The 27,986-nt window shown below is 40.4% G+C and overlaps 1 protein-coding gene and 1 non-coding gene across 2 annotated transcripts; one reads left to right on the top strand and one right to left on the bottom strand.

Annotated features, from left to right (window-relative positions):
- Positions 1-10,796: 10,796 nt before the first annotated feature.
- LOC148570905 (small nucleolar RNA R71) lies at positions 10,797-10,904 on the bottom strand. Its single transcript, XR_015908460.1, has one exon. It is a non-coding gene; the product is annotated as a small nucleolar RNA R71 (small nucleolar RNA).
- Positions 10,905-21,752: 10,848 nt separating this feature from the next.
- LOC107616752 (uncharacterized) lies at positions 21,753-27,719 on the top strand. Its single transcript, XM_088507169.1, has 8 exons — positions 21,753-21,756; positions 23,346-23,893; positions 24,499-24,603; positions 24,930-24,995; positions 25,289-25,348; positions 25,962-26,071; positions 26,168-26,215; positions 27,587-27,719. Exons 1-7 carry the CDS (start codon positions 21,753-21,755, stop codon positions 26,187-26,189), a joined length of 915 nt encoding a protein of 304 aa, XP_088363295.1. The 3' UTR covers positions 26,190-26,215; positions 27,587-27,719.
- The last annotated feature ends 267 nt before the right edge of the window (positions 27,720-27,986 follow it).

Raw genomic sequence — 27,986 nt, 5'->3', positions numbered from 1 at the left:
TGAACGCCCAAAATGGGTAGCATCTGGGCGTTTGAACGCCAGAATTGCACCCTGGAGAAGAGCTGGCGCTGAATTCCCAGAACAAGCATGGTTCTGGCATTCAACGCCAGAAATGGGCAACAAATGGGCGTTCAACGCCCAGAACAAGCACCAATCTGGCGCTGAACGCCCAGAGTTGTGTGCAAGGGAATTTTGCATGCCTAATTTGGTGCAAGGTTATAAATCCTTGAACACCTCAGGATCTGTGGACCCCACAGGATCACCTCAGGATCTGTGGACCCCACAGGATCCCCACCTACTTCCACTCACTTCTTCTCACCCCTCTTTCACACAATCCCATAAACACTCTTTCCCAAAACTCTTCACCAATCACCTCAATCTCTCTTCCCTATCACCACTTCACCACTCACATCCATCCATTCTTCTTCATTTTCACACAACACAACCCTCTCTTCCCCTTCTTGGCCGAAACACAAACCCTTCTCCCTCTCCTCCATTTCTTCTTCTTCTTCATCTATTCTTTTTTCTCTTGCTTGAGGGAGAGCAATATTCTAAGTTTGGTGTGGTAAAAGTATAAGCTTTTTGTTTCTCCATTACCATTGATGGCACCCAAGACCGGAGAATCCTCTAGAAAAGGGAAAGGGAAGAAAAAGCTTCCACCTCCGAGTCATGGGAGATGGAAAGATTCATCTCCAAAGCTCATCAAGACCACTTCTATGATGTTGTGGTCAAGAAGAAGGTGATCCCCGAGGTCCCTTTCAAGCTCAAGAAGAATGAGTATCCGGAGATCCGACATGAAATCCAAAGAAGAGGTTGGGAAGTTCTAACAAACCCCATCCAACAAGTCGGCATCCTAATGGTTCAAGAGTTCTATGCCAATGCATGGATCACTAGGAACCATGATCAAAGTAAGAACCCAAACCCAAAGAATTATATTACAATGGTTCGGGGGATATACTTAGATTTTAGTCCGGAAAATGTGAGGTTGGCGTTTAACTTGCCTATGATGCAAGGAGATGCACACCCCTACACTAGAAGGGTCAACTTTAATCAAAGGTTGGACCAAGTCCTCATGGACATATGTGTGGAAGGAGCTCAATGGAAGATTGACTCCAAAGGCAAGCCGGTTCAACTAAGAAGACTGGATCTCAAGCCTATGGCTAGAGGATGGTTGGAGTTCATCCAACGCTCAATCATCCCCACTAGCAACCGATCTGAAGTTGCTATGGATCGGGCCATCATGATCCATAGCATCATGATTGGAGAGGAAGTAGAAGTTCATGAAGTCATCTCCCTTGAACTCTACAAAATAGCCAAAAAGCCCTCTCCTTGGGCAAGGCTAGCTTTTCCTCATCTTATTTGCCATCTATGTTACTCAGCAGGAGATTCTATAGAAGGAGACATTCCCATTGAGGAAGAGAAGCCCATCACTAAGAAAAGGATGGAGCAAGCAAGAGAGCCCATTCATGGATCTCAAGAGACGCATTAAGCTCATCACCATGAGATCCCGGAGATGCCTCAAATGCATTTTCCTCCACAAAACTGTTGGGAGCAAATCAACACCTCCCTAGGAGAATTAAGTTCTAACATGGGACAATTAAGGGTGGAACATCAAGAGCACTCCATCATCCTTCATGAAATAAGAGAAGATCAAAAATCAATGAGGGAGGAGCAACAAAGACAAGGAAGAGACATAGAAGAGCTCAAGGACATCATTGGTTCCTCAAAAAGGAAACGCCACCATCACTAAGGTGGACTCATTCGTTGTTCTTACTTTCTCTATTTTTCGTTTTCTATGTTAAGTGCTTATCCATGTTTGTGTCTTCATTACATGATCATTAGTATTTAGTAACTTTGCCCTAAAGTTATGAATGTCCTATGAATCCATCACCTCTCTTAAATGAAAACTGTTTTAATTCAAAAGAACAAGAAGGACTGCTGATGTTGCTGGATTCTGACCTCTCTGCACTCAAAGTGGATTTTCTGGAGCTAAAGAACTCAAAATGGCGCGATTCTAATTGCGTTGGAAAGTAGACATCCAGGGCTTTCCAGCAATATATAATAGTCCATACTTTGGCCGAGTTTAAATGACGTAAAAGGGCGTTGAACGCCAGTTTTACGCTACTGTCTGGAGTTAAACGCCAAAAACAAGTCACAAACCAGAGTTGAACGCCAGAAATACGTTACAACCTGGCGTTCAACTCCAGAAAGAGCCTCTGCACGTGTAACATTCAAGCTCAGCCCAAGCACACACCAAGTGGGCCTCGGAAGTGGATTTATGCATCAATTACTTACTTCTGTAAACCCTAGTAACTAGTTTAGTATAAATAGGACTGTTTACTATTGTATTAGACATCTTATGATCTTCGGATCATCTTTGATCACGTTTTGGGGGCTGGCCTCTCGGCCATGCCTGAACCTTTGACTTATGTATTTTCAACGGTAGAGTTTCTACACTCCATAGATTAAGGTGTGGAGCTCTGCTGTTCCTCAAAGATTAATGCAAAGTACTACTGTTTTTCTATTCAATTCAACTTATTCCGCTTCTAAGATATTTATTCGCACTTCAACCTGAATGTGATGAACGTGACAATCATCATCATTCCCTATGAACGCGTGCCTGATAACCACTTCCGTTCTACCTTAGATTGAATGAGTATCTCTTGGATCTCTTAATCAGAATCTTCGTGGTATAAGCTAGATTGATGGCGGCATTCAAGAGAGTCCGGAAAGTCTAAACCTTGTCTGTGGTATTCCGAGTAGGACTCTGGGATTGAATGACTGTGACGAACTTCAAACTCGCGAGTGCTGGGCGTAGTGACAGACGCAAAAGGAGGGTGAATCCTATTCCAGTATGATCGAGAACCTCAGATGATTAGCCGTGTTGTGACAGAGCATTTGGACCATTTTCACAAGAGGATGGGAAGTAGCCATTGACAACGGTGATGTCCTTACATAAAGCCAACCATGGAAAGGAGTAAGACTGATTGGATGAAGACAGCGGGAAAGCAGAGATTCAGAGGAACGAAAGCATCTCTATACGCTTATCTGAAATTCTCACCAATGAATTACATAAGTGCTTCTATCCTTATTTTCTATCTATTTATTATTTATGTTCGAAAACTCCATAACTATTTTATATCTGCCTGACTGAGATTTACAAGGTGACCATAGCTTGCTTCATACCAATAATCTCCGTGGGATCGACCCTTACTCACGTAAGGTTTATTACTTGGACGACCCAGTGCACTTGCTGGTTAGTTGTATCGAAGTTGTGAATGAAAAACAATTTATTAAGACGTGCGTACAGAGTTTCTGGCGCCGTTGCCTGAGATCACAATTTTGTGCACCAAGACGCAAAAGAATTACTAGTACAGTTCTTACGAGATAATGTCGATCTCTTCGCATGGAAAGCTGCAGACATGCCATGCATAGACCCTAAGCTAATGAGTCACAAGTTGGCGGTCTATCCAGGATCTCGGCCGGTACAGCAGAGGCAAAGAAAACTTGGGCCAGAACGATCCCAAGCTGTGGAAGAACAGGTACAAGCACTACTGGAGGCAGGATTCATAAGAGAAGTCAAGTACCCACTATGGCTAGCTAACGTCATCTTGGTGAAAAAATCAAATGGGAAATGGCGAATGTGCACCGACTACACCGACCTCAACAAAGCCTGCCCAAAAGATCCTTACCCACTCCCAAGTATCGACGCTCTGGTAGATGCTTCATCCGGATATAGATACCTGTCGTTTATGGATGCATATTCCGGATACAACCAAATCTCCATGTATCCACCAGATCAAGAAAAGACCTCATTTTTGACGCCAAAAACAAATTACTGCTACATTGTAATGCCTTTCGGTCTCAAGAATGCGAGAGCTACGTATCAAAGGCTAATGAATAAAGTCTTTTCAGATCATATCAGAAAGATCATGGAAGTCTACGTGGACGACATGTTAATAAAGACACAAAGTGAAGAGACATTATTGTCTGACCTGGCCCAAGTGTTCGACACTATAAGGAAGCATGACATGCGCCTCAATCCCGCAAAATGCACTTTTGCAATAGAAGCAGGCAAGTTCTTGGGTTTTATGCTCACACAAAGATGAATTGAGGTAAATCCGAATAAATGCCAGGCCATACTCAACATGAAAAGCCCAACTTGTGTCAAAGAAGTACAACAACTCAATGGGAGGTTGGCAGCCTTGTCCAGGTTCCTAGCGGGATCAGCAATAAGATCTCTTCCTTTCTATGCCACTCTAAGGAAAGGAAAGAACTTCGAATGGACAATGGAATGCGAGCAAGCCTTCCAGGATTTAAAAAGTTTCCTGGGATGACCACCTATCCTAACTTGACCACGAAAGGAAGAACCACTCGTATTGTACCTTGCGGTAGGAAGTCGGGCAGTAGCCTCAGTACTAGTTCGAGAGGACGACAAAGGGCAACAACCTGTATACTTCATTAGTAAAGCGCTGCAAGGATCCGAGCTGAACTACCAAAAAATAGAAAAATTTGCCTTTGCTCTCATACTGACATCTCGACGACTACGCCCGTACTTCCAGGCTCACACCATTAAGGTCCAGACCGACCAGCCCATAAAAGGGATACTGCAGAAAACAGATCTAGCAGGCAGAATTTTACAATGGGCAGTCGAGTTATCCGAGTTCGACCTCCAATATGAGGCTCGGATGGCCATCAAATCACAATACTTGGCCGACTTCATTGCAGAATTCACAGATACCCTGGAAACCCCCACAGAATGGAATCTCTACGTGGACGGGTCCTCAAATAAGACTGGAAGCAGCGCAGGTGTGATAGTAGAAAGCAACCAAGGAACCCAAGTTGAGCTTTCCCTCAAATTTGGGTTCCCGGCCTCAAACAACCAGGCAGAATATGAAGCGTTACTAGCTGGTTTGAAGCTGGCTAAGGAGGTTGGAGCTCAAAAACTCAACATCTTCAGCGACTTACAAGTAGTCACCTCACAGATAACAGGGAGTTACCAAGCCAAAGATCCCACCATGAAAAAGTATTTGGATATAACCAAGGAACAACTCGGACAACTCGGGGAATATAAGATCTACCACATACCCCGCGAACAAAATGCCCGAGCTGATGCACTCTCAAAGCTAGCCAGCACCAAACCAGGGGGCAACAATAGAAGCCTCATCCAGGAAATGCTACAGAACCCGTCAATCTCGGAAGCAGAAAAAGTCCTAGCTATAACAAGTCAGGATCAAGGATGGATGACCCCTATAATTAATTACCTCAAAAAAGAAACACTCCCCACAAATGAGAAGAAAGCAAAGAGGTTAAAACGGGAGGCTCAGTACTACACCATCAAAAACAACACCCTATACAAAAGAGGGATTTCAATACCATTGTTAAAATGTGTGCCGACCTCTAACACAAGGAAAGTCTTAGAGGAAGTACACAGCGGCATTTGTGGCAATCATCTCGGGGCACAAGCTCTCACCAAAAAGGTACTTCGGGCGGGATTTTACTGGACAACTCTACAAAAAGAAGCTATAGAATTCGTAAAGACATGTCCCCCATGCTAGAAACATGCCAACTTTCGCATCGCCCCGCCAGAAGAGCTCATCAGCGTAACTTCGCCTTGGCCATTTGTAAAATGGGGACTCGATCTTCTCGGACCCTTTCCCCAGGGATCAGGACAAGTCAAATTCCTCATAGTCAGAGTAGATTATTTAACAAAGTGGATTGAGGCAGAGCCCCTAGCCAACACCACTACTCAAAGAAGCTGGAAATTCCTATATAGGAACATTGTCACGAGGTTCGGGGTTCCATACTCCATCACCACAGACAATGGCACTCAATTCACAGATGCAGGCTTCAGGAAATTAGTAGCTGACTTGAACATAAAGCACCAGTTCACCTCCATCAAACATCCTCAAGCCAATGGGCAAGCCGAAGCTGCCAACAAAGTCATATTGGCTGGGTTGAAATGGAGACTGCAAGATGCGAAGGGAGCTTGGGCTGAAGAACTTCCACAGGTCCTATGGGCATATCAAACTAGGCCACATTCCACCACAAACGAATCACCGTTCCGATTAGCATACAGAGTGGAGGCAATAATCCCAGTAGAGGTCGAGGAAGGGTCGCCTAGAGTAGTCCACTACAATGAAGAAGCCAACTCTCAACTTCAAAGAGAAGAACTCGACCTACTTCCGGAAATCCAAGAAAGAGCTCGGATCAGGGAAGAAGCGCTAAAGCGTCGAATGGCTTCAAGATATAATCAAAAGGTAGTGCCAAGAGGTTTTGCGGAGAATGATCTCATCCTAATCCGAAATGATATTGGAACAACTCAACCCGGAGAAGGAAAGTTTGCAGCAAACTGGAAAGGACCCTACCGAGTCATAGAAGTACTTGGGAAGGGCTACTACAGACTGTCCGAACTCGATGGACGAGAGCTTCCCAGATCGTGGCACGCCTGCAATCTAAGAAGGTACTATAGCTAGAGAAGGTAAAAGATCTCATCATAGGATGCACTCTCTTTCCTGAAAAGGTTTTTTAATGAGGCACCAAGTTGAGATCCAGATATTATTCGACTTAAAAGGATGAAAAACTCCAACATGTATATATTTGCACTTTCTTTTGAATAAAATATATTTTAGATATTCTACAAATTCTCAAGACGCATTAATCTGAAGTATTCATCATCCGATTATAAAGCAACAAATCAGCAGAAAGTGAAAAACAGATTCACTGCACGATCACGATAAAAGAACAATAAAGATGAAAACGCGATTCATCTAAAGGTCGACCAAAGAAAGACAGAAACCACCTTCTACAAATCGGCAAAGATGAACACAGAATAATGCAAGAAGTTATCGAAAGTGATCTGAAAAAAGAACCTGACGAGGTCTTACGGATTGCTAAATAATAACTTAAAGACTGGCGGACGTTGAGAAGTTGGACCAAGTCAACCCAAGTTATCAGCAAATCCCTGGAAAGAGGTCTGGCCAACCCTATAAAAGAGGAATTGCTATAACTTAAAAGAGATTGACATAAAAAAGTCGGTCTCCTACGAAAAACTAGTTATAAAAGTAATCCCTAAAAGAGACCTGACAAAGGTCCAAGAAAGAGGATTACAACAAACAAGTTATAAAAGTAATCCCTGAAAGAGACCTGACAAAGGTCCAAGAAAGAGGATTACAAAATAACTTAGAAGAGATCGACATAAAGAAGTCGGTCTCCTACAACAAACAAGTTATAAAAGTAATCCCTGAAAGAGACCTGACAAAGGTCCAAGAAAGAGGATTACAAAAATAACTTAGAAAAGGACGACGCAAAGAAGTCGGTCTCCTACAACAAACAAGTTATAAAAGTAATCCATGAAAGAGACTTGACAAAGGTCCAAGAAAGAGGATTACAAAATAACTTAGAAGAGGTCGACATAAAGAAGTCGGTCTCCTACAACAGACAAGTTATAAAAGTAGTCCTTGAAAGAGACCTGACAAAGGTCCAAAAAAGAGGACTACAAAAATAACTTAGAAAAGGACGACGCAAAGAAGTCGGTCTCCTACAACAGACAAGTTATAAAAGTAGTCCCTGAAAGAGACCTGACAAAGGTCCAAAAAAGAGGACTACAAAAATAACTGGAAAGAGGACCAACGTAAAGAAATCGGTTACGGATGGCCAGAAATGAATACAAGTAAGAGCCAGAAAACCGAAACACGAGTTGGATCCACACATCCGCAAAGGATCCAAGCTACAAGCAATAAGTACAAAGCAATCCAAAGAGGCCGAGCAGCAAGGCTTCGGCATTCTCAAAACCCAGAAAGTTGCTAAACAAGCAACCAAAAGGAGTATCAACAGTCAGCAAAATATTCAAATTACAGAAATAAAGAATTTAAAAAGCCCACAAGTCGGGCTATCTACACAAACATCCAAGAAAAATTAGTTAAGATTGGGAGCCTTCTCGGTAGCATCAGTCTGGGGTGAAGGAGGGCGAGTTTGGAGAGGCACTGCATCCACCATACCGTCGTCCCTATTCAGAATTTGATAATCAGGATCTAATTCTGGACGAGCAATCCCAGCAGGAGGAACTATAGAGGTCGACACTTTAGCAGCAGGCACAGAGAGAGGTTCGATATCATCATCATCTTGGTCGTCAGGAACAATCTTACCATCCCTCACAATATTGTCCAAGCTAAAAAGAGTAAGATCAACCTCAGGAGAGAGAACTTGAACCTGCTCCTTCAAATTATCATAAGCAGCGTTTACACTGCCGATAAGGTGACCTTGGAGCTCGGAATAGTCAACCCGGGCAGACTCCAACTCCTCCCTCAGACGTATCACGTCCCGATAAGACGTGAAATAACTATCTTTATGCCTCAACACAGTGTCCTTGGCCAATCTCACAGAAGCCGCCAGAGCAAGAGAACTAGCCTTTTCATTCTCCAGATCCTTCTCCAGTTTGGCTACTTTCACTTCAAGCTCCTCTTTCAAGCCCTTCATCCGGTCGAATTCCTATTTTTCCTCCTCCATGAAGGCTTTGGTGGCATGGAGAGGAAGATTTTGAGCAGTTCGGTACAAGGCAGCTCCCATATGTGCCATTTTTACACTACTCCAAGTTATAAAGTCCAAATGACGAAGAAGTGATACATCATCCATAGGAAGGACACCTGATAAACCACTATTTTATGGTTTATATTGTGTTTAATTGTGTGGTTTTATCATGATCCTTACCCACTTATTCATTAAATTAGCATGAAATTATAATTCCTTCCTGAATTTATAACATGTTTGAAAATTGCTTCCTAGAGACTTTAATTATGTAATTTTAATTCTCCTTTATTCCATTCGATGCCGTGATCTGTGTGTTGAGTGTTTCAGACTTTATAGGGCATGAATGAGTTGGAGATTAGAAAGGAAGCTAGCAAAAATGGAAGAAACACAAGAATTTGAGGAGATAGCCAGCGAGAAGTGACGCGGTCGCATGGTTCACACGACCGCGCGAAGGAGAGCAAATCGCAGTGACACGGCCGCATGGCTCATGCGGCCGCGCGGATTGGAAAAGCTCAAGCGACGCGGAAGCATGGACGACGCGAACGCGTGGCAAGGAAAAAAAGCGCGAATGACGCGTCCTCATGGATGACGCGATCGCGTGACATGTGCGATCTGCATAATCTGCAGAATTCGCTGGGGGCGATTTTGGACCTTATTTCGACCCAGTTCTCGGCCCGGAACAGCAGACTAGAGCCAGAGAATATGCAGAAACAAAAGACAACATTCATTCTACACAATTTTCAGTTTTAGATCTAGTTTTACTCCCTTAGGTTTCTTTCTCTAGGTTTTAAGAATTTTAATTTTCAATTAGTCTTAGCATTGGAACATTGAGAAGAGTTATTTCCTCATCAAGACTTAGTCATTCTAGTTCGTTCTCTTAACTTGGTTTTATTCTTCCATGTTCTTTGCTTTGTTCAATTTTGTCATTTGAATACTTTCATGATTATTTAGTACAAGGATTATTTCTTCCATTTTAATTTATTTTCCATTCCAATAATCATGTCTTCTTTTAATTCCCTTTCATGTGTTATGAATTTATTATTTACAATGAGTGAGTAGTTCCCTCACTTGATGGGGAGTTGATTGAAAGGAACTCTTGAGTTGGAAGGATTGAAAGAAAATTTGTAATTGGGTTAACTGTTGGATTGTTATCTAATCTCTAACACCAATCCCTTTGAACAAAGTGGGTTGCAACTCGTGAATAGATCTAGCATTCCAACCTGTTTGACTTTCCTTTACCTAGTAAAGGATAACTAAACAGAACAACCATTAATTATAAATTAATCTTGAGATCATTCCATCAATAATAGAGATTCCAACTAATCAACTCCCAGTCAAGGCTTTTATTCATATTATTTGAATTTTCTCAATTTAATTTTCCACCTACTTAACTCAACTTCTTGGAACATCTGATTAATAAAATAGCACACTTTTCTGCAACTCGTTGGGAGACGACCTGGGACTTAAACTCCCAGTAATTTTTAATTTAAACTCTCTGTGACATATTTCAAAATTGATAGGCAGATTTTCTGTGAGTTAAGAACTATACTTGCAACGTAACTATTTTGATAATTTTTAATTCACCAACTTCTGTGTCTTATCAATTTTTGGCGCCGTTGCCGGGGAGTTGCAATAGGGTGCTAATGTTATTTATTAGAATTTATTTATTTGCATTTTATTTTATTTTGCTACTATGAGCTGCATGTTTCTTTCGTCAAATGACGCGTTCACTTCTTGATCCGCGCTTGCTAATATTCAATCCAGAAATTGAAAGGACTATTTCACGAATAAGGCGAGAACAGCGTCGGTTAGTCCGCTCTGAGGGCGGATCTGAAAGTGAACTTGAGGAAGAAACCAGCCCCTATTCTACTGATTCGGTTGTTTTACGTGCAGAAGACATGGCAGCTAGGAGAGTTACCATCCAGAAGGAAGGAGCTCCTGATTTTACAATGCAACCGTTTCAAGCGCATCATCCAGCGGCAGCTACAGATTTTGAAATAAAGACCGCACTGCTAAATTTGATGCCCAAGTTTCGTGGCCTACCTGCTCAAGAGCCTATCAAGCACTTGAGAGATTTTCAGGCAACCTGTTCTACTGTCAGGCGTGATGGTACTGATGAAACTTCAATTTTGCTGAAAGCTTTCCCGTTTTCTCTTTAGGGAAAAGCAAGAGTGTGGTACTACACTCAACCTCTAGCAAATGTATCCAAATGGGATACACTCAGAAAGGAGTTTTTGGAGAAATTCTTTCCATCTGAAGTTACTGATAAACTGAGGAAGGATATTTCTACAATTGTTCAGGATGACAATGAGACTCTCTTTGAATACTGGGAGCGCTTCAATAATCTTCTGGAAGCATGCCCCCACCACATGATTGACAAGATAGTGTTACTTAGCTATATCACACAGGGCATGAGGCCCCAAGATAAGACCACATTGGAAAGTGCTAGCAATGGGTCTATGAAGAAGTACAAGACCACTGATGAGGCTTGGCAACTGATCAGTGATCTAGCTGAATCTACTAGGAACCACAGGCAAAAGCAAGGCCGTTCAAAAGCCGTTGCAAAAGTATCCTCTAGCAGAGAGACTGCGGCTCTAGCTCAGAGTATATGTGAGATGACCAACTTGCTGAAGCAAATGCAATTGAATCAACAACAAGCTCAACCTCCCTCGCCACAGCAAAACCAATAACTAGTCCCATAGAGAGTTTGCGGAATCTGTGCTGATTACAGCCATTACACTGATGAATGCCCGCAGCTCCAACAAGAAGACAACATGGTGGCATCCACTCATAACTTCTATGACCGCCCCAACCATGGGTACAATTAAAGTGGAAATAATAATCATGGATGGCAGGACAATTCTAACCAGAATTGGAGGGACAACAATAATAGCGGAGGCAGAGATAATCAGGGAAATCCGAGATGGAATAATAACAACAACAGGTAGCAGAATCAACCTTACAGAGCACCTCACTTGAGGTAAAACCAAAGACCACAGAACAATCAACAGCAGACCTCTCAATTTACTTATTCTTCTGTATCTCCTAATGAAGAGCTACTACAATCTTTTGAGCGAAGACAACAGACCATGGAAAGTAACATCATGAATAGTATTAATGCCAGTCTGAATGGTCTCACCTCTACTTTGCAAGCTCTTATGTCACAGATTGGATCAACGCAAAATTCTAGTAACCAACCTTCAAGCTCTACTGGAATCCCCTCTCAACCATTACCCAATCCAAAGGGAGGCATTAATGCCATCACCCTAAGGTTTGGAACCACACTGCAGGAGAGGAATCAGGAGGAACCAAGCCCACCAGAACACACCTCAGCTGAAAAGGTAGTAGAAATAGAAGATGTTGAAGAGGAAGATGACATACAGGACATAGCTGAAGAAGAAATAGCTCAACCACAGGAGGAAGCACCAAAGGGTGCAGACACCACAGAAAAAACTACTCCTATTCCATTTCCATAACTTGCAAGGAAGCCCAGGAAGCAGCTGGAACCCGACCCCAAAATGGTAGAAATATTCAAAAAGGTTGAGGTAATTGTTCCTCTTTTTGATGTTATTTAGTAGGTACCTAAATATGCAAAGTTTTTAAAAGACTTATGTATCCATAAAGACAAAATTATTGAATTAGAAACCATTCCTTTAGGCAGTTCTATATCTGCTTTAATGGGAGGATTACCTGAAAAATGTAGTGATCCAGGTCCTTGTATAGTTAGCTATACTATTGGTGGTGTAGTAATTTATGATTGCATGTGTGATTTAGGAGCATGTGTCAGTATAATGCCTTTGTCTATATATGATATTTTGAGGTTCCCTCCCTTAAAAAGGTCGGCAGCTCATTTTGTGTTAGTTGATAAAAGCATTATTACAGTGGCTGGAGTTGCTGAAGATGTTTTGGTGAACATTAAAGGGCTTACATTTCCCACTGACTTTTATATCTTGGAAATGCCCCATAATGACTCGGATAAGCCATCATCAATCCTACTTGGAAGACCATTCCTGAAGACATCAAAATTCAAATTGGATGCTTTTTCAGGAACATACTCCTTTGAAATAGATGGCCGCATAGTAATCTTCAATCTGAATGGAGTCATTGACAACCCCCCAGAAGATCGTTCTATCTTTCAGTGTGATGTCATAGATGAAAGTGTAAGGTCCAAGTGTGAGGACCCTTTTTACTAACAATGAGGGCACTTCGTCATTTTCACAAGCTCCAGATAATCCAGAGCCTACCCATGATCAAAAGTTAGAATTGAAATCCCTCCCTCCACATCTCAAATATGCTTATCTTGAGGATGAGCAGAGGTTTCCAGTTATCATTGCAAGAGAACTTACTTCTCAACAAGAAGAGCAGTTACTTGATGTGCTGAGGAAGCATAGGAAGGCAATTGGGTGGAGCTTGGCAGACATAGTAGGCATCAACCCTCAAGTATGTGAGCACAGAATATTTTTAGAAGAGGGAGCAAGACCTGTCCGTCAACCCCAAAGAAGATTGAATCCCACTATCTTGGAAGTTGTCAAAAAGGAAGTGACCAGACTGTTGGAAGCCGGTATCATATATCCCATTTCAGACAGTGAATGGGTAAGCCCAGTACAAGTGGTGCCCAAGAAGTCTGGAGTCACTACAGTGAAGAATGAGCATGGAGAGCTCATAGCAACTAGAGTTCAGAATGCTTGGAGAGTCTGCATTGATTACAGGCGTCTCAACCAAGCTACCCGTAAGGATCACTACCCACTTCCATTCATTGATCAAATGCTGGATCGCCTGTCAGGTAAATCACATTATTGCTTTTTAGATGGTTACACAGGTTATTTCCAGATTCATATAGCTCTTGAGGATCAGGAAAAGACTACTTTTACATGTCTTTTTGGGACTTATGCTTACAAGAGAATGCCCTTTGGCTTGTGCAATGCACCAGCTACCTTCCAAAGGTGTATAATGAGTCTTTTCTCTGATCTTATTGAGGATTGTATGGAAGTTTTTATGGATGATTTTAGCGTTTATGGTGATTCTTTTAGCCTTTGCTTAGATGGATTATCTAGAGTATTAGATAGATGTGTTAATACAAACCTTGTATTAAATTTCGAAAAATGTCACTTTAGGTAAAACAAGGGATTGTATTAGGACATGTGGTATCTAATAATGGCATTTCTGTAGACCCAGCAAAGGTGAATGTTATTTCTAGTCTACCTTACCCATCTTCTGTGAGGGAAGTCCGTTCGTTCCTTGGCCATGCAGGTTTTTACAGGAGATTTATTAAGGACTTTAGTAAGGTCGCACTTCCCTTATCCAGATTACTGCAGAAGGATATTGAGTTTGAGTTCAATGAGGATTGCAAACATGCGTTTGATAAGCTGAAGACTGCTCTGACTCAAGCTCCAATTGTGAGAGCACCAGACTGGAGCCAGCCGTTTGAAATCATGTGCGATGCTTCCAACCATGCAGTAGGAGCAGCGCTGGCTCAGCGTGAAGGTAAGGATCCTTTCGTCATTGCTTATGCGTCTAAGACTTTAGACACTGCCCAATCCAACTATACTACTACTGAGAAAGAGCTTCTTGCTATTGTTTTTGCTCTGGATAAATTCCGAGCTTATTTACTTGGTACTAGAGTAGTAGTGTATTCGGACCATGCAGCTTTAAAGTATCTATTAGCTAAAAAGGAATCCAAACCAAGACTCATACGTTGGATACTGTTATTACAAGAATTTGATTTAGAAATAAAGGATAGGAGTGGTAATCAGAATTTAGTGGCAGACCACTTGAGTCGCCTTGAGCATATTAAGGATGATTCTACTCCTATAGATGATAATTTTCCTTTTGATAACCTGCAAGCAGTATCTGAGGTAGTCCCTTGGTATGCACCTGTTGCTAATTATTTAGTTAGCCGCACATTTCCTCCAAATTTTTCTAAGCATCAAAGAGACAAGCTGAAAAGCGAGTCTAAATATTATATATGGGATGACCCATATTTATGGAGATATGGCGCTGATCAGGTAATTAGACATTGTGTGCCTCAATCAGAATTCCAATCCATTTTAGAGGCCTGTCACTCATCTGAGAGTGGATGACATTTTGGTCCTCAAAGAACAACTAGAAAGATCTTAGACTGTGGATTCTGGTGGCCTATTCTTTTTAGAGACGCTGCTGAGTTTTGTAAATCTTGTCTCCCATGCCAGAAATTTGGCAATATATCCAGGAGAGATGAGATGCCTCAACAAATTATACTTTTCTGTAAAATTTTTGATGTTTGGGGCATTGACTTCATGGGTCCATTTCCAAATTCTATGGATATTTTTATATATTATTAGCTGTGGATTATGTTTCCAAATGGGTGGAAGCAATTCCTACCCGCACTTATGATGCTAATACTGTTGTTTCCTTTGTGAGAAACCATATTATATGTCGCTTCGGATCACCACGAGAATCGTGAGCGATCAAGGCACCCATTTTTGTAACAGGAGACTAACAGGATTAATGAAGAAGCACGGGATAATTCATAAGGTTGCAACAGCTTACCATCCCCAAACTAATGGGCAAGCCGAGGTGTCAAACAGAGAAATTAAGCGTATCTTGAAAAAGATAGTAACGCCTCATAGAAAAGACTGGAGCACCAGGCTACAAGATGCACTCTGGGCATATAGTACAGGATACAAGACACCCATTGGGATGAGTCCTTTCCGCTTGGTTTATGGAAAAGCTTGTCATCTCTCAGTTGAAGTAGAACACAGAGCTTTTTGGGCAGTTAAGGAGTGCAACATGGGAATTGAGAAAGCCGGAGCTGAAAGGAAGTTGCAACTGCAGGAACTGGAGAGCCTTCGCCTAGAAGCTTATGAAAACTCTAGAATATACAAGGAAAAGATGAAGGCTGTACATGATCAAAACATCAAGAAGAAAGAGTTCCAACCTGGGGATTTAGTCCTCCTTTACAAATCTCGACTAAGGCTCATGCCAGGCAAGTTGAGATCAAGATGGGAAGGTCCATACAGAGTAGAGAAGGCCGAACCGTACGGAGTTTATCACCTAAGCCATCCTTCAAGCTCTAAACTTATTAAGGTTAATGGACAACGCCTGAAGCTATACAATGGCGAGAAGATACAGAGAAACAAGGAGCTTGAAATCTTCCTCCTGGAAGATCCCCACATAGCAGAGGATTGAGCTAGTGGAGCATCCAACATACGGACGTTAAAGCAAAGTGCTAGGTGGGAGACAACCCACCATGGTATGATCGTTCTTTTCTTTATTTTTAGTTTTTGCTATTCAATAACTCTTCTCTTTCCTAGTACTTTCGTGCATCTGCATTTACATGTTTTTATTTAAAAAAAAAAATTTTTTTGCTACGCGAAGCGATCGCATCAGCGACGCGTCCGCGTCACAGGGAGAGTAAAGAAAAATAAAAATGAACAGAAAGTCACGCTGGAGTGTGGCTGGAGGCGTGCCAATGGCACAAATCAACCCACGTGACCGCGTCGCTGACGCATTCACATCGCATGGGAATCATGGCTTCCCACGCGACCGCATGCCCCACGCGGCCGCGTGCCCTGAGTTTTCGACATAAAAGGGTGCACAATGAAATATTGTGCGAGAGTGATGCTGGATTGGTGCTGGAAGCAAAATCCTTATCACGCGACAGCGTCGCCGACGCGGCCGCGTCATCCATTTTCTGGCGCACACTCACGCGATCGCGTGATCCACGCGATCGCGCCATCCCAATTTTGGCAAATAAATTAATTTGAACACAGTGTTGTGCTGGTGTGAGGCTGCACTCGCGCCAGAAGCATAACATGGGTCACGCGACCGCGTGACCGACGCGATCGCGTCACCATACTTGAAGCGCATCCACGCGAACGCGTGCTCCACGCAGCCGCGTCGCATGCACCGCACAGCTCAACCAAAAATTGCCACATATCTTATCTTTCTCTCCTCCAAACCCTAATTTTTCTTTTCCTTCCTTATTTCTTCCTTCTCCCTTCTTCCTTCTATTTCACCTTTCACTCTCTATCTCTCTCACCTCCATTAACAAGGTTTTACTTTCTTCCTCCCTCTTTCTTTTTCTATCATTCTTATTATTTTATATGTATTTTCTTTTCTTTTCTTTTTCTTTTCATTATTCATATTTTCTTTCTTTTTCTTTTCCTTTTTACATGGTGTTAGAAATTTACTTGTTTTTCTTTTTTGAGTCATTATCCCTCATTATATGCTTGTGGATTGTTGTAAATTATTTGACAATTATTTTTATTCTATTTAAGGGATTGCTTGCATGTTCACCTTCATATTTTCTATACCTTATTCAACATGCATGCTATGTGTTTGTGAAAAAGCTCAAATGGCATTATGCACTTCTCTATGTTGATATACTATTCAATGCTTGCTTTTCACAACTTTTCTTTACTATTTTATTAATTAAATTTAATTGTCAATACAAACGTGATGGTTTGTTACAAAGTATTGCTTGGTCTACGCTACTCATGCCTTTTGCCGGCATGCCAATAAACACCTTGCAGTCACTTGTCTTTATATGCACTAGCTATTTTCCATTGTTGGCTTTTTACATGTACTCGCGAGCATGTGATAATGTCAGTATATCTTAATGTGCATCCATCACCCTCTTTTCCGTTTCCTTCCTTGCTGTATATCTCTTTGAATTTAATTTACTTTCTCTTCCCTTCTTTCAGGATGGCCACCAAGAAAGAAAAAGAGAAAGCTACTTCCAAACCACCAGCAAGACGAGGAACTAAAAGAGCATTAGTGGCAGAGCCTTCTTCAACCACAGTCAAGCCCTCAACAAAAAGAGTTAAGAGGATAATAAAGGTTGATGAGAAGGAAAAAAGCCTTTCCAGCAAAGGACACTGTGCGATTTCCCAATCGCTACTGTGAGCAGATGTTCCCTATCCTGGCAGAAAGAAACTATAACAATGAATACCTTCTTATCCTCCCGTCCAATATTGCTTCCTTTGTTGAGCCGCAAATTGAACGAAGACAATGGGGTTTCCTATGGTGACAGCCAAGGCAGGTCAATCTTTCTTAGGTAGTTGAGTTCTACTCTAACTTCTACATGCCAACCCTGCAGTCTGTTTATGTCCGGCAGAAGCAAGTCCCCATCACAGAAGAAGCCATTCAGCAAGCTCTGAGCCTTCCTCCTACTCCAGAAGGAATGGACGCCTTCCAAGAAGCCGCACTTAAGCGCCAGAGGTACCAATTTGACTGGGACTCCGTTCTCGGAGTTATCGCATTACCTGGCAGCCGTTGGATCTACGGATACCACCGTACCCGCCCTAAGGGAATCTTGGCTTCAGCACTTACCTTGGAGGCTCACGTCTGGGCACAGATCATGTTCCATTACATCCTTCCGAGCACTCATGAGTCCTCCTTCACTGCGGACATGGCTGTTCTACTATGGTGCATCCTTACAGACTAACCTCTGCATCTCTCAAGACATATCCGGATTGCAATGGGACACGTACAAATTGCAGGCAACTTACCTTTCCCCGCCTTGGTCTCAGATCTTGTCTCAGCAGCCGGAGTCTCCTACAGAGCTGGGGACACCAAAGCGGTGCTTCCACGGGATGATCAGTATGTCCCTAATGGGAAATACCTCAGACTCCCAGCAGCCACTACAAGCCTTCCTACTACTCCAGTTGAAGATAATCCTTCTTCAACACCACAAGCACCTACAACTGATGAATTGCTCCAGCAGATAATCGAAAGGTTGGATCGGCAAGAACAGAAAGCAAAGATAAGAGAGCGCCGTAACGAGCGCCGATTCAAACACCTCAAGGAGCTACTCAAGGGACACTTTAGGGACTCAGATACCCCGGACTCCACTTCTTTTACCAGCACAGGGAGCCATAATGATTCCAACTGTGGAGATACTGCCACCAGCCCACCCCTGTTCCTGACAGACAGCACCGAGGACGGTGCAAAGCCTTAAGTGTGGGGAGGTCGGTCAGTACCTGACTTTCGGAGGTAATTTCTTTTCCCTAGCACCAATAATCAGGATATTTTAGTTAGATTTTCTTTCTTTTATAGAATAGAATAAATTGTATTGGTTAGGATAGTTGCATACATGTTCTACTTGATTGAAAAGACAATAAGTTTCTTTTAAGACTCTATCTTTAGAACAAAATTTCACTAATTTTTCAAAATTTTTATGATAAATTTGCTTGAGTTGTATTTGGAACATGACATTTGAGCTAAAGAACACACAACCTGTGAAAGATTTGAGCCTTTATGTATGGTTACATTATTCAACCATAATTATTGCATTCTTGTGTGTTTACTTCTCTATGATTGTAATCTATATTTTGTTTTATCTTATATGTCCAATATTTATTATATTTGCATGCTTGCACATGATTGAGGCCATTATTTGTTTAAACTCACTTATCCAAATTAAGCCTACCCTTTTCAATTACCTTTGTTAACCACTTTGAGCCTTTAAATCCCATTTGTTCTATATTTTACTACATTACTAACCTTAAGCTGAAAAATAATTGCATATCCCAAATTGAATCTTTGGTTAGCTTAAGATAGAATTGTGTGTGCTAGTTAAGTATGGGAAATTGTGGGAACAAAAGTTGTTAAGGGAATGTGTCATGAGAATTTAATGGGAATTTGGATACCTACTCATGTGAAACTATAAGAATTAAAAATCTATGTGCATTGATAAGCTATATTTATTTTAATGTCAAAAAAAATTTATATAAATAAATAAGGGGACAAAAATTACCCCAATGTTAAATTCAGAATTCAAAGATCAATGCACATATGATAGAACCAAATATAAAGTTGATACATGAGTATGGATAGAAAAAGGGAATTATGGGTAGCTAGGTATGAACTTTAAGATTACATTAAAAATATATAGGTTGGCTTGAAGCTTGGGTTAATTAAAGATTCAATTTATTAGCTCACTTGACAAAATGTATACCCCTACCTGTACCTTAGCCCCATTACAACCTTGAAAAGACCTCATGATGTTTGCATTGGTATATTAACTGTTGTTGATTGGTTAGGAGAAGAACAAAAGTTAGAAAGCATGATTAGAGAAGGATAGAGTGATTACCCTATACACTAGAGATTAGAGCATACATACACTATCAGTGAGGGTTCAATGCTTGAATTTTCATGTTCCCTGCTTTCATGAGCTATCTTCTTGCACTTTTATCTGTTTTATTGTATAATGATAGAATTAGTGGAATTTGATTTGTAATTGTTTTGAAGAGCTTATTTACTTTTGATCAAGTGGGCAAGAATCATATAGTTGCATTTATTTATATATGTATAGGCTTGCATTGCATTTCATGAGTTTCTACATGTTCATACTTATTTCCTTATCTCCTTCAATTAAGCATGAGGACATGCTAATGATTAAGTGTGGGGAGGTTGATAAACCTCTATTTTATGGTTTATATTGTGTTTAATTGTGTGGTTTTATCATGATCCTTACCCACTTATTCATTAAATTAGCATGAAATTATAATTCCTTCCTGAATTTATAACATGTTTGAAAACTGCTTCCTAGAGACTTTAATTATGTAATTTTAATTCTCCTTTATTCCATTCAATGCCGTGATCTGTGTGTTGAGTGTTTCAGACTTTATAGGGCATGAATGAGTTGGAGATTGGAAAGGAAGCTAGCAAAAATAGAAGGAACACAAGAATTTGAGGAGATAACCAGCGAGAAGTGACGCGGTCGCATGGCTCACGCGACCGCGCGAAGGAGAGCAAATCGCAGTGACGCGGCCGCATGGCTCACGCGGCCACGCGGATTGGAAAAGCTCAAGCGACACGGAAGCGTGGACGACGCGAACGTGTGGCAAAGAAAAAAAGCGCGAATGACGCGTCCGCATGGATGACGCGATCGCGTGACATGTGCGATCTGCATAATCTGTAGAATTCGCTGGGGGCGATTTTGGACCTTATTTCGACCCAGTTCTCGGCCCGAAACAGCAGACTAGAGCCAGAGAATATGCAGAAACAAAAGACAACATTCATTCTACATAGTTTTCAATTTTAGATCTAGTTTTACTCCCTTAGGTTTCTTTCTCTAGGTTTTAAGAATTTTAATTTTCAATTAGTCTTAGCATTGGAACATTGAGAAGAGTTATTTCCTCATCAAGACTTCGTCATTCTAGTTCGTTCTCTTAACTTGGTTTTATTCTTCCATGTTCTTTGCTTTGTTCAATTTTGTCATTTGAATACTTTCATGATTATTTAGTACAAGGATTATTTCTTCCATTTTAATTTATTTTCCATTCCAATAATCATGTCTTCTTTTAATTCCCTTTCATGTGTTATGGATTTATTATTTACAATGAGTGAGTAGTTCCCTCACTTGATGGGGAGTTGATTGAAAGGAACTCTTGAGTTGGAAGGATTGAAAGAAAATTTGTAATTGGGTTAACTGTTGGATTATTATCTAATCACTAACACCAATCCCTTTGAACTAAGTGGGTTGCAACTCGTGAATAGATCTAGCATTCCAACCTGTTTGGCTTTCCTTTACCTAGTAAAGGATAACTAAACAGAACAACCATTAATTATAAATTAATCTTGAGATCATTCCATCAATAATAGAGATTCCAACTAATCAACTCCCAGTCAAGGGTTTTATTCATATTATTTAAATTTTCTCAATTTAATTTTCCACCTACTTAACTCAACTTCTTGGAACATCTGATTAATAAAATAGCACACTTTTCTGCAACTCGTTGGGAGACGACCTGGGACTTAAACTCCCAGTAATTTTTAATTTAAACTCTCTGTGACATATTTCTAAATTGATAGGCAAATTTTCGGTGAGTTAAGTACTATACTTGCAACGTAACTATTTTGATAATTTTTAATTCACCAACTTCTGTGTCTCATCAACACCGTATGGACCGATCCGCTGATCTACAAACTCGACCACGTCAAAATCAGTGGCATCAAGGTTGAAAGGCTCAATTGTTTTTTGTTTCTTGTTGGGAGGAGCACCAAAAGTAGCTGCGGAAGACTGCGGTGGCTCGGGCAGGTGAACCCTAGGAGTGGGAATTACCCTCCTCGGGCCAGGAGAACTAGGCACAGGTGGCTTCACCGGAACTTGGGAAGATCCCTCTCCCGCCACCTTGGCCGAGATATTTTGAGCAGCTGCAGTCTTCTTTGCCTTCTTGTAGGCCTTCATAGAATCTTTGTTTTTTGACATCTCCGAAAATACAGAATCGACCACAGCAATGGGTTACAATCACAAAAAGAAGAAGTAAAACTAAAAAGCAAGTATATAAACAAGTCCGACAGTACCTAAAACAGTTTAAACCAAACACGGGTCACTCAAAAAATTTTTTGTATCAAGATGGGGTGGTTTCCCCCATAAATCTTCAAGAACAACTACAAAAGCTCGTTCAACCTCGTCAAGCATCTCCCAGGTATAGCGAGACACTCTCACATTCTTTTGCCATTCTAGAGGAAAGGCAGGCTCATCATTTTCATCGAGAAAAAAGGGGCGGGCCCCCTCAACAGCACGGACTCGGATGAAATAATTCTTAAAATCTTTAAAAGACTCATCATACATGGCAAAAACTTTATGCCCTTGGGCCGACCTGAAAGAAACCCAGGAAGCTTTCTTTTTGGAAGACCCTCCGGGCTTGGCAGAAACAAAAAGATAGAGGAAAAGAGTCTGAGAAGGTGTTATGCCTAACTCTTGGCAAAGCAGCTGAAAAATCTTAATAAAACCCCAGGAATTCGGATGAAGCTGGGATGGGGCAATATTACAAGACCACAACAAATCGGTTTCGAAAGCAGTAAAAGGAAAGGTAATGTCCAACTGGCTGAAGAAATATTCATAGGCATAGAAAAAGGGACGCTCCCCCTCGACCGAAGTAGGAAAACAAACCCTCTCATCAGAATCGGGCGCTACAAGCTCATAATCCCTCTCCCGGGTGCTGCTACCACAAATCCTATGACGTTTCCTCAACTCTACACAAAAATTAGTATTCACCACAGAGACACACATCAAGACAAGGGAGTCCAACCAATCAGACATCCCCTCGGGAACTTTAGAAGACATCTCTACAATGTTATTGCGAGAAGACATGAGGCCAACTAATCCTACAATAAGAAAAGAAGATGGGATTACCAAAAAACATCTCGGACGAGGGGCAAAATAACTCGACTAGAAGAACAAACAGAAAAGGAAAACCCCAAGACTCAAACCAAAGTCCTGGGCATCCTTTGGAGGCAGTAACAAACACTACAAGAAAAAAGGCCTATCGGCACCCTTTTTTCTTGCCACGCTTTAAAAGCGTGCCCAAAAGTGGTCTATGGGCACGCTTTTGCGAGGGTGGCCATTGATTTGTGATTTGGCCACGTTTTTTTTTGCCACGCTTAAAAAGCGTGGCCATAGAGGGAATCGGCACGCTTTCCTAAGGGTGGCCATTTATTTGAAATTTGGCCACGCTTTTTTACTGCCACGCTTGAAAAGCGTACCCATAGAGAGAAATCGGCACGCTTTACGAGAGTGGCCACTGATTTGATATTTCCCCACGCTTTTTTTTGGCCACGCTTAAAAAGCGTGGCCATAGAAAGAAACCGGTACGCTTAATAAATGTGGCTATACCTTGTGTATTTTGTCACCCCAAAAAAACATGCCGATAGAGTTCCCTCCTCAAAAATTTAGTTTCCCACCTATTTTTCCCACACTTAACCTTTTTTTTTTGTAAGTTATCAATTTTTACTACCCAACAACCCACACTAATAACTTACACACTAAAACAAAGAAACCCTAAAAATTCATCTTCTTTGGCTCGAACCCTCTTGAACCCTAAAAGCTAAGGCGCTGTCAGCTTCATCGTCGCGATCGAACCCAGCCCTGGTCGCCTGTCTCTGTGGCGGTGCTGCTCGCCTCATCTTCTCGAACCCAGCCCTGGTCGTGGTGCTCCTCGCCTGTCTCTGTCGCGGTGCTCCTCGCCTGTCTCTATCGCGGTGCTGCTTGCCTCATCTTCTCGAACCCAGCCCTGGTCGTGGTGCTCCTCGCCAGTCTCTGTGGCAGTGCTGCTCGCCTCATCTTCTCAAACCCAGCCCTGGTCGTGGTGCTCCTCGCCTGTCTCTGTCGCGGTGCTGCTCGCCTCATCTTCTCGAACCCAACCCTGGTCGTGGTTCTGCTCGCCTCTCTCTATCGCGGTGCTCCTCGCCTGTCTCTGTCGCGGTGCTGCTCGCCTCATCTTCTCGAACCCAACCATGGTCGTGGTCCTGCTCGCCTCTCTCTGTCGCGGTTCTGCTCAGCCTCATCATCTCCAACCCAGCCCTGGTCGTGGTGCTGCTCGCCTCTCTCTATGTCGCGGTTCTGCTCGCCTCTCATCCCGCATCTAGCATCAAGGTTTATTTTTTCTAGCTTTATTGATTTTGTTTACTTGGGATTATGCTTGATGCGTTCTTTCAATGTTAATTCTCTGCTTATTATTCCATTGCGGATCATTTTCTGTTACTTTCTGGATGGTGATTGGTCATTGGTGCTGCATTATTGCTTTTACTTTAGGAGTTTAGAATTGTATGGAAAAGAAAACCGCTCTTACATCTACCTGAGATAGCAATTTTGATTTTCAAATTTAAACATCTCTGGAAAGCATTTTGCATTTAACCTGTTCATGATGAGTATAGCTTTTCTCATAGGAGCAATGATGAGCATGGTGGTTTTCTGTTCTTCATGCCTGATATCCTACTTTAATTTGATCTTGCCTGTTATAAATTTTAAGGCAAAATTGCACATTTTTATTGGGGTATTTGAAGGGTATTTTTTGCTTGTATTGTTATATAGAACAAGGAAGATACATTACAATTCGGAGATAAATTGAAGCTCCTAAGTATGCACTATGGATCTATTGATCTTTTTTATTTTTGTTAACAAATACACATATCATGTCATGTGCTTACTAAATTCTAACTGTGAATTTTAATTCTTTTCTCTCTCTTTTTCTTCTACAGTATCCTCCTTGTTACAAGGACATCAGTTTCTGGATCAAGGAATCATTTACTGAAAACATTCTGTGTGAACTTGTTAGAGGAATTGCTGGGGATCTTGTAGAAGAGGTAATTCTTTGAAAGTTCTAGTAAACCTTTTCTCTTGCATTTACATGTATGTGAATTATCAATGTTACTGTTTCCTGAATGTTCAATCGATTAAAAATGTATCTGGGCTGATCTGATCTGAGATTGAAAATTGGGGTTATGAAGAGATCTTTTGCAAAGCAAATTAAATGTTGTGTTAAGATGAGCTCTGAAACATCTTAACATTTAATTAGAGGATTTAAACTGACTGAATACAGGTTATGAAAACTCAAATGATGCTTTATTATATGACTATGGAGGATTTAAATTTTATGGTGTGTGGTATTTATATTTTACTTTTTTTGCAGACTGACACAACCTCAGTGTTGTTAAAAGCTATTGGGTATATCAGATTCCTTCAGAGTCAAATTGAGGTCATTATGTTCCTTCAATTCTCACATATTTGTACCACACATACACATTCCTTTACTAATAATCAGTTTTCCCAAACAACTATGATGAGTCAGTGATATATATATATATATATATATATATATATATATATATATATAATATATATATATAGTGTGTGTGTGTATATAGCACGCTGTTAAAGGTTCACTTTACTTTTTTTTCTACAACACACTCTTTATTATTTATTGAAGTTCTAAAACTATGTTAAATTATTTATTTTTTATTAAAAAAAATTCCTTGGATATTATTTCAGGCCCTTAGTTTACCATACTTGAGCAATGGATCAGGGAACACAAGGCATCAACAACATTCTGTAAGAATATTATATATTAATTATATATAGATATGCGAATATGTTATTGGATATTCGTTGGAATATCCATTTGCAAAGAGTTATGCTGGGCATATTCCCTCAGATATAACCAACTAATGCCTCCCAATTCGCAAACCCATGTTATTTTCCTGATCAACCGCACCACTTGTTTGGTTTTTGCAGTTGCCATTAAAAGTGAAATTAAAATATTACAAGTTTCTCTCAAGTTGATTCTAATGTCAATTGCCAAATATAGTAAAATTAAAATGTTACTAAGATATGCTCCTTGAAAATTGAGTTGGAATTAACTGTTAATAGAAAAATTCCAGTGGCTTACAATTGCTGTCGCTTTCACAGTTTCACAAGATCTAACATTAATTTGTGTTACTTAGTACCTTGATTATTAATATTCTTCTAAGGAGGTTACATTGAGGATTGGTTATATATATATAAATGTAGGAAAACAGCAACCGTTTTTCAAAAACAGAGTGATCTTTCCTCTTTGGTTTTGCATTTGTTTCAAGACTCACAATAACCATGTCTAAATCTTTTCTTCTCTTCACGATTATTGTTGTTATTAGCTTTGGTTTGTGGGTTCTTTATGCATCTGCAGAGCTTCAGAGATTTACACAAACATGTAAAAGTGACGGTTCTCTTGATTTTTTGGTGGTTGGTGATTGGGGAAGAAGATGTGAATATAACCAATCTGAAGTTGCTTACCAGGTTTGCCATTATTTCTTACTAATTGTAAAAAGCCAAAAAGTTGAACATGGTTTATTACATTCTCATTTTAATTTGTTTTACTTTTCGGTTATGTAGCTACTGCATGAAAACTGCTTGAAGAGGAAAGTACCTACTAGTGAACAGGTATGATTATTGCCCTCTTCAACTTTAATATTTTAATATGCTTAGTCACTATTGGTTTAAAAGGTTTTGGTTTGCTCATTGTTGAAAAAGTTTGCTTCTTTTTCTGCTTGAGAGTTTAGCCTAACAAATAATGGCTAATGCCTTACATGGAAGAAATTGTAGCAGATTGGGACTTGGGATTTGAAACATTGTTTTTGTTTTGTCTATAGTGTTAGAATATTTATTCACAAAACTTTGGAAGAATCTGTAGTTATTGTTTCGTGAGAGATATTAGAGATGTATGATCTATCATGATGTGGTATCTAGCCAGTGGTTTTTTCTTGATTCAAGAGTTTTTTTTCTTTGAATTAATGGGAAAGTAAAGAGATGTGGCCTACTACTGGTCCCCTTGTTTTCATGATTTGGCTGTCCTATGTATAATTAAGTTGTTAAATATCATACTCACAATCTTTTTTTGCCTCAAGAGGTTACTAATTCCCACGAATGAGAATTTATGCTGGCTGAATTGAGAATTGAGAACTGTTGATTATTGTTGATTGAGAATTTATGTAGCTGGCTGAATTGAATTACTGTTGATTGAGAATTGAGAATTGAGAATTGAGATAGAGGGTGTGTGAAAGAAAGAGATTTGGCAATTTAATCTCATTTTCGGCGGAAGCCGTTGATCGCGGTTGGGAATAAAGCGCTCTAACATGCCCACAACCCTTTTTTTTGTTGAGTTTTGACCATATATTCTCCTTTGTCATTTTCTCTTGCTCGGTTTTTCCCTTTTCTTTCTTGTCATTTAAATTTAATTACTACTATCCTGAGGTAGTGTAGCATTAATTAGGGAAAAGGAATATGGATTTTAGTTATAGATGGGTTGCTTACCATTCAGCTAAACCAATTGCATGATGATGATGCACTTGTGAATTGTAGCATTCTTTTTAGCTTTTAATTACTTGTTACCTGTGAGTCCATTTTACACCATCTCAACATCTTCCGACTTGCTTGTTATTCCTCGCCTCTTTCATTTCTAGCTGACTCAATTTTGACTCCACACACCAAATCTGCTAATGGATAATAATAAAAAACAAAATGTAACCAGAATTCTGAAAATTTTTTACTCATGTAAATGTTTGTTCCTCTGCTCCAATAATTTGAAATTTGTGTGAACAGCTCCTTTTGTGACCATGTATAGGGGACTATTTCTTTTGTGTTTGATATGTGTTTTTTATTCTAATGGCTGAATATGCAATGTTGTGGGATATAATTAAAGTTGCTTTGCCATTTTCATGTTTAATCAATTTGGATTTGGAATTGGATTTGTTGGACTTAATTGAAGTCGATTTTATAACATGTACTAACACAAGATTATTTAAAATTCTGCAGGGCAGTGATAAAAATAATGGAGCTCATAATGGATGATCACACTACTCATGAAATTTGATATTTTGTAACTAAGTATATAGAAGTAGATATGTGACACTTGTTGGAATGACAATTCTTATTTACTTGTTATGACTATTTTTTGGTACTTTGTCATCAAAACCTACTTTTATGGTGACAATTTTATATGTATGTCTTTTTTATGGGAAAGTTTATATTTGTTGGATTAGTTCAATATATATAATTTTATTTTTGTCTATAATTTTAAAATTTTATATGAATTTTGCACGAAATATTAGGAAGATTAATAAAAAAAAAAAAAATTCTGACCAAACTTATGGGCACGCTTAAAAAGGGTAGCTATACCTTAATTTTGGGCTCAACAAGCACACTTAATAAGCGT

This window comes from Arachis ipaensis, chromosome B3 (assembly GCF_059453495.1).
Source record: "Arachis ipaensis isolate K30076 ecotype BB chromosome B3, ASM5945349v1, whole genome shotgun sequence".
NCBI classification, from domain to species: Eukaryota; Viridiplantae; Streptophyta; class Magnoliopsida; order Fabales; family Fabaceae; genus Arachis; species Arachis ipaensis.
The sequence above is the reverse complement of the archived record's forward strand: the minus strand, read 5'-3'. Positions and strand labels throughout refer to the sequence as shown.

Bases quoted from the DNA above. Each gene is read 5' to 3' on its own strand.
- LOC107616752 (XM_088507169.1), top strand. The intron at 24,996-25,288 runs GTCATTATGTTC...ATATTATTTCAG, and splicing joins TCCTTCAGAGTCAAATTGAG to GCCCTTAGTTTACCATACTT. The intron at 26,072-26,167 runs GTTTGCCATTAT...TCGGTTATGTAG, and splicing joins AATCTGAAGTTGCTTACCAG to CTACTGCATGAAAACTGCTT.